We start from the raw sequence: 7,793 nt of genomic DNA, 5'->3' as shown, positions 1-7,793 counted from the left end.
AAAATTAATAATGGTTTCTTTTTTAAACATGTACAGCTCTAATGCCTCTAAATAAAATCCAGTGCAGCTAATAGCCTTTTAGAAGTCTCTGAATCAGTAAAAAGGGTTCACTTTTGGGTTATCTTATCTATAAGTATAATCTATTTAGGTTTAGATACAAATGTTCTTTGAAGGTTTGTTAGAGAATATTGGTGAACATCATCACAAAGACCAGAGAAAACATTAAACTAACCAGTTGTCAAGGAGAGCATTGCTAAAAGAAGCACCCAAGAGTCCTATAGTAACTCTGGAGGAGCTGCAGACATCCGGTGCTCAGGTGGGAGATTCAGTTGAAGAGACATTGATTAGTTTTAAGAAATTGAGCATGTATGAAAGAGTGGCAAGAACAAAATTATTGCTGGAAGAAAGTTACTTTACCACAATTGACACTTTTTCACAGTACATGTAGGGACCACAGCAAACATGTGGAAGAAGATGCTCTGCTCGGGTCAGACCAAAAATTAAACTTCCTGGGCTACATGCAAAACATCTGACCTGTACACACCTTTTCTATGTTATATAGAAAACATGATGGTGGCAGCATCATGCTCTGGGGAGGCTTTTCTTTAGCACGGACTTCAGGAAGTTTACATCAGTATGAAGCATTTTTTCATGAAAATGCATTGACAAATTTTATGTAGGAGGAATGAGGGTAAAATTGAAGCTTTGAAATGCATAAGCTGTAGACCCCTGGTTTAGATCAAAGAATGCCCTTGTGCTAGAATGGCCAAATCAGCCAAATCAAAGTCTGGACATAAATCCTGCTGAGAATCCATGGCAAGCATTCGAAACTGATTTTCACAGAGAAATTAGATTAATTAAGTGATGTGTTGCCAAATACAGATGCACACTTTTCTAAATCTTATATAAACCTTGCATCCTTTCCCTTCCAGTTCACAATAAGGATGTTGTGTTTGTCCCAATATGACATTCTAATAAAATAATTTGAGTTTTGTGGTTGTAATTTACTAAAATTATGAAAAACTTCAAAGAGGGGTGAATGTTTTTGGAAGGCGCTTTTTTTTATCAGGCGTGTGCAGACTGCTGAAAGATACACCTAAGAGTGCGGGGTTGTACCAAAGGACAACATGGAACAATGTCCACTCTGAGGATTAATTAATTTACCTCTAAATGTACAATCAGGCAGATGGAGAGAATAAGAAAGAAACCATGTAGGAGGCGGTGGAAGAAGAGGAGGAGGAAGGGGGGAGTTGTCACTATCAATACATCTTTCATCACTAACGAGGTCTGAAAGCTACAAAAACACTGAAATTGACGGCAAACCCTGAGAACAACCACTCTCCTCCTTTCCTTTTTCATGTCTTCACCTGTCTGCACGCACGGCAGCTTTGTGCTCCTCAGTCCTTTCACATGTGCTGATCTTCATCTCCTCTACCAGCTACATTTTTATTCTACTTGATTCACCCCCCCCCCCCCCCCCCCCCCCTCCCAGCTAATCAGGGCTCCAGTTCTGGATATGATCAGCTGCAGAATGAACCAATGGAGCCCTTTTTCATGAAGATCATTAGAAATTTATAATCTGAAAAAGCAAAATTTGAATAGTCCTAAAATAGCTGACCAACGCCTGTTATCAAATCTACCTAAAAAATATTATCGTAATTATGGAGTTTCATTAATGTTGAAATAATGTATTTTTTTTTACTTTCATGTAGTGATAAGCATGGCTAAAGATAGAAAGTTGTTTTTTGCAGTTAAGTTCTTTAGAAAGAAAGTTTGTTTTACCAATCTTTGAGTAAGATTCAATAAAATGTAATCATTTGCTTTGCAATGACGTTTGTTGTGAATTGCCGCTATGTAAATAAACTGAATTAAATTTAAGTATTTATACCCCATGCAGATTAATGTATACAGTAATTTCCTTCATTTTACCTAAATTTTCCTTGTGAATAGAAATAATATTAATACTTTGGAGTGACCAATCTGATTTATATCTGATAGTGAACTATTTAGGGAGCTATAGATTAGGACTATGGCAAGGAGGCCTTGTACCCTGGATCTATTTGCCAAAGATGAATTGTCAAAATACCAGACGAAACAAGCAAGCAGGTGGGGTGGGATATTTAGATATTTCTGCTGATTCACGCTGTCTGTAATGCAGCAGCGCAAGCAGGTCTCGTTGAAACTCAAGTTTATAGTGGCTTATTTTGGAGCCCAAATAACCAACTTCACAGTCAAAAACAAGCCCAAAATAAGTTCAGCCCACAACTCACGAGATTTACAAGCATCTTTAGAAGAAAAAAATCAAGCCTAAAGTTGCTTATAATAAGCGGATATGGCAAATGAAAATTATTTTGAATGTAAATTTGTCAGGGGTGTGAGTCAGTTTACACTCAATGTACGTGGCTGAACCCAAAATGTTTTAACTATGGACCGTACCTCCTGTTCGTTGACTGTTCACGGGGTCAACAGTAAGAATACTACCGTGGAAAGGAAAGGAGCTTCAGACTGCTGTCCTGAGGATGATGGGAGTCCAATCTGGGCCTACAAACTTCCGGAAATGAACTACAAAGTGCGAGCTCTCTGCTCTCTGGACATTTTTATTAATATCTGTGAGTTGAGCTGCTTATACGTCATGCCATGCAAAGGACTGAGGGGTTCCTTATGGCTCCTTGGTGCCAGTAAGGGACATTGTGAGCTCCCTATGCTAAAGGACCTATGATAGGAAGCACACAGGCTCCTTTTCCTACCTCCTTCCTTACTAACTGTACTATTTGGACAGTAACCGCTGAAACACTTCCGCTTTGGCTGAAGAGTCCTTTAGACCTGTTTATGGGCGTTGGTGGGATGCTTGAACAAGAGTCAATTTATTGTATTCTGGTGTGTCACTCCAAATACTGCGTCCTGTTGGCCAGTCATTACAGCATCAATTAACAACTACGGTCATAGGCAATAAATTAGAATATTATCAAAAAGTAAACTTGCTTTAAGTAACCCATTAACTAAGCTAAATACATTATATACATTATTTACTCACATACTGATGTTTTAAAGCCCTTATTTCTGTTAATAATGATGATTGTTTGCTTACATATAATGCAAACATTGCATATAAGATTAGAATATTATATCAAAGCAATTAAAAAAATAATTTTTAATACAAAAATGTAGCCTTAAGACATTATGTTTAATACTTGCTTAAAGGTTTTTATTTTCAGAAGACTTTTAACATGACAAAAGGCACATTATTATCTACTATTAGTTCAATGTTCTTGAAAAAATGCTTTTTAGAATGATTAAATAAGTAAATGAATAATGTTTGATGCTGGATTTTTAATTGAAATTGATGATGTAACTCATATTTAAATGAGGATGATCCAGGTGGCTGTACCTATAAACATCTCCCACAAGTGTATGGATTGGGAACACTAGGTGTAGTTACAGCAGAGATGAGGATGCTGAGGGAGATAAGGATGCTCTAGATTCTAGAGTCTAGAAGCAGAAGAGACTGAAGAAGCGGTGGATTCTCCAAGTGACAGAGATCATGAAAGTAAAATATCAGAGATCTATGGTAACCTAAAAAAGAAAGGACATTTTTTTTTTTAGATGAATGGGACAGGAGCGTGCAGAAAACAGCTGAGGAGTTGGAGACATAGGTGCATGTTTTTCATCACAAGTATACTGAACAATCCCCACCACTGATACTTCACTCTGTACATTAACCTGTCTCTCTCAGACAGGTGTATTAAAAACATATCTTTAAGCCAAAATATGCCTGAAAACAAACAAAAATGTTGAGTATTTGCACGACTGAAGCCTGAAAGGGTAAACGTGCTCCAAATGAATTCCACACATTTAAGCAGAAGTGATAGAACTGGATTAAAGAATTAATTAATGTAGTTGTTTGATTTGTGAAAAGGTCATATGCAGGCTGAGACGATGTATCTGTGTGTGAGAGAGAGTGTGTGTTACACAGGAGGAGGGGGGGGGGGGGGGGGGGGGGGGTGTAGTAGGCAGATGATGCTGAGGAGAGAGAAGCAGGGCAGAAAATACAACAAGTGACTGAACTGTTGCTCTACGCTGCAATTACACTGACTGTGCACCGGCATTTACGCACAGCCAAAGTCTGGAAAAAGTGCCTCATCAGAGCCCGTAAAGCCTTTTTGTGCTGTTTTTATAGGACTATATAGAATTCGACCGCTTTATTGTTTTATTTTTATTTGAAACAAACCCAATTTTCCCCAGTCTGATTCGGATCGTTTAGGAGTTTGGACTCGGGGCGATTCTCTCATGGATGAGATTTTTGGTTGAAGTTTAAGTGTTTAGGATCCTGGTTGAGCCGAGCGGAGTTTGGATCGCAGAAGCGCAGCAACTTCGCACCTCTGCGCCGGCGAAGGCGCTCAGTTTTTCCCGGAGGTTTGGAGCAGAAGCGGCGTTTCTCATCGGAAACCTGCAGGATGAACACACGCCGAACCCCGGGTTGAGAACAGAGACAGGAAAGGGTTGGAAAAGAGAGCTTTGGTAAGCAGATTGGCTGATTTTTAAAAGTTTTCAATTAAATTACTCGCTAAGGTGAGAATGCGTCATCACTTTTAAAATAAAGTAATTTATTGCTATTCAAAACTGACTGGTTTAGAAGAACACAAAGATCCTTTACTGTATATTTATTTAATTACAATATTTTCGAGCTGCTTGTCGCATTATTATTATTATTATTATTATTATTATTATTATTATTATTATTATTATTATTATTATTATTATTATTATTATTATTATTCACCAAAGTTTAATATATTATTCAAAATTACTTTTAATCTGTCTGAAAATATTTTTATTTATTCAAAGCTTCTTTTCAAATTTAGAAAAGACATTGAACTCTTGGTGAAGTTTAAAACAATGTCATATTTGGTATGCATTTTTTCAGTTTTTCCACTATAAGGCTACATGCATTCTTGAGTTAATAACTATCGCCCTGTTGCACTTATCTGCATTCTTCCTTTTTTGCTGAAGTTACAAGAGTCACTTGCTCTATTGCATGTGTTAAAATGTTTCCTGTTCCATTTAAGTTTCCTTCCAAAGAACAGATTCTCTATTCAAATTTTTGAAACTTAACCCCCTATTCACGACAGTTGCCTTACCACACAAACTTTTATCCCCTCTATTTGTCGCTCTGAAGTTGTCAGAGAATCCCTTCCCCTGATGCATGTAATGCAATGTTTCCTGCTAAATCCAAGCTACTTTGAAAAGAGCAGATTTGCCTGTTCAATTCCCATTCCTCAGATTTAACCCCTTTCTTTTACGAGCTGCAATAAATCTGTGGTGTGAATGCAAGATCAGATCTCTGGGATAAATCTTAAACGCGAGCAGAAGCCGAAGAACAGCAAAGAGCAGAGATTTAGCCGTTTCCTTGTTCTTCTCCTCTCATTCCTAGACAGACAAGCGAAGCGCCTTTCCCTGAATGCGGAGGCTGAGATGAACTCCAGTGGGAATTCTGAAGACCCCACCTGACAGCTCCTCCCTGCCTGAGAAACTGAAGGATTTTTCATTGGATCTGGCACAACCACAGAGCTGGAAAAAAAAAAAAAAAATCAAATCCTTAAATGTAACATCTCTTCAGCTGCAAACCTTTCACAGAATTGTTTAAAATATGTCCCCCTTATATAATGTATTGTTTTAGATTGGATAAAAGTCCCCAGACAATGTGAACCGGAGAACAGAGGGAAACAAAAGGGATCCACAAATGGGGAATCAGTCATTCCCTTCCCTCTGAATACTGACATTCCTGTACTTGTCTCACTGTTAGAATACCTGAAAAGACTACATTTAGTTTTTTTTCCCATCAGACAAACCTCAACATTGTCTGTGACACTTTCCTCTTTGAGTAGCTTTCTGCCCTGAGGTCAGTCTGGCCGGCACAACCATTCCAGCCAAAGGGGAGGAGGACTTCCTCACGCTGGCCGCTTCACGGCTCAGCCGTAAGAAACGTGTCATCGGGGCTGGAGTCGGCGTGGCCATGGTCCTGGTCCTGCTCGTGGCCATTCCCCTATTGGTTCACACCACAAAGGGGGCAGGGTCCGGAGGTGGTGGCACACATTATGAGATGCTGGGGAGCTGCAAGATGGTGTGTGACACTTTGAGCCCCCCTCAGGGAGAGCTGACTGCAGTCTCCCCGCAGCCTCCAGATTTCCCAAACCGGAGGGGCAAACAGGGGTTTAGAGGAACCCCCGGGCTTCCTGGTCCTCCAGGCCCTAAAGGGCCGCCCGGCGAGCCCGGTAAGCCCGGTCCGCCTGGTCCACCGGGTCCTGGTCCAGGTGGATATGGCTCCTCAGTCTACACTCCTAAAATAGCCTTCTACGCCGGTCTCCGGAAGCAACACGAGGGGAGCGAAATACTGAAGTTTGACGATGTGGTGACCAACGTGGGAAACTACTACGAGCCGAGCACAGGCAAATTCACGTGTCCTCTGCCTGGCATCTACTACTTCACCTACCACGTTCTGATGAGAGGGGGAGATGGGACGAGCATGTGGGCTGACCTGAAGAAGAACGGACAGGTGAGTCCCGGTCAGGTGGTCTGAGGGGGTCTCTTTTGAAACAAGACACCGGTTATAAACAGATAAATGGTTCTAGTGAGTATGGTACACTTTTAAACACAACTGGGAATTCAGCCACAGCCCCAAAAACAAGCATATCAAGTAATATTATTTTGGTGTAAAGTCACAGATTAGAGTTTAAAGGTAGAGTTGCAGATTTTGACGTAAGTTTCCCCAAGTCCCTTTTTAAATAACTGTGCTTGCACAAGACTGATGTAACTGCTACTTTCTGCTTCTCAGGGGGATCGCATGAAAAAAATCTCCCATATCCATTCTGGTCTTATTTCTATCTACTGAGGCCTTTTTCTTCTTCTGTCAGTCTACCCCAGTGTAGCTGTAGCTACTAACAAAGCTCACCACCGTCACAGTGTGAATGCGTGCGTGAATGGGTGAATGACTAGTGTAAAGCACTTTGGGGTCGGTGGACTTTACTATACAAGTAAAAAGCCACTTACCATTTTCATAAACTTGAATGCAATTTGCTTCTTTCAGCCATTTTCAAAGTATACAGTGAGAGCGGCGGAGCTACAATGAACGGCTAACACCGAAGCTAACCACTAAGCTAACCAGATACATAAACACTAGAAGTGCGCATGCGCAGCCAGCAAGTGAAAACTAACAAGGAATGTTGCCGTTACATGAGCACGTCAGAATGATTGGCATGTGGAAACCAATAGATAAGGTGATATGAGGGACAGAGGGACAGAGGGAGGTGAGAGCAGGAACAAAACTCTGACCAATCCTTGCTCTTCAATGCGAAGGGCAGAGATTGGTCAGAGTTTTTACAGGCTTGCTGTTCCCACAGAGATGGAGATTTTTAACCTCTTTTCCCTGAATACGTAATGCATTCACTACTTTCAGGATGGAAGGACCATTTTACCCAGTATAACAAAAAGTGTTTCTGAACAATGATTTCCAGCTATAGCTTTAATTTATGAGTCTGAGTCACTTTTTAACTTTACTCTGCGTTGCCAAAATTTTCACAGCACTTTCAATTTTTCACATTCTGTCACAATAAACTTCAGTGGGTGTTATTGGGATTTTATATAATAGCTCTACAATATGTAGTGTATAATTGTAAAATGGAAGAAAAAAACAATTCATGGTTTTCAAGATCTTAACAAATTAAAATCTAAAAAGTGTGCCATTCACTTGTAAGCAGTCCCCTTTTATCCTTCATCTGTAAATTGACCAAACAATT

General features: G+C 40.0%; 1 protein-coding gene across 3 annotated transcripts in view; it reads left to right on the top strand.

Annotated features, from left to right (window-relative positions):
* The first annotated feature begins 4,015 nt into the window (after positions 1-4,015).
* The window catches only part of LOC105937014 (complement C1q-like protein 4), a 44,774-nt gene continuing 40,996 nt past the window's right edge, over positions 4,016-7,793 (top strand). For 2 of the 3 annotated variants that reach the window (XM_036151825.1, XM_036151823.1), the window contains exons 1-2: positions 4,016-4,518; positions 5,432-6,553. In XM_036151825.1, the coding sequence (XP_036007718.1) occupies positions 6,014-6,553 (540 nt within the window). In that variant the 5' untranslated portion in view covers positions 4,016-4,518; positions 5,432-6,013. Of the gene's footprint in view, positions 4,519-5,431; positions 6,554-7,793 lie in introns of those variants that run through there. The other variant, XM_012878119.3, reaches the window with a different exon arrangement.

This window comes from Fundulus heteroclitus, chromosome 20, assembly GCF_011125445.2.
Source record: "Fundulus heteroclitus isolate FHET01 chromosome 20, MU-UCD_Fhet_4.1, whole genome shotgun sequence".
Taxonomy (NCBI): Eukaryota; Metazoa; Chordata; class Actinopteri; order Cyprinodontiformes; family Fundulidae; genus Fundulus; species Fundulus heteroclitus.
The sequence above is the reverse complement of the archived record's forward strand: the minus strand, read 5'-3'. Positions and strand labels throughout refer to the sequence as shown.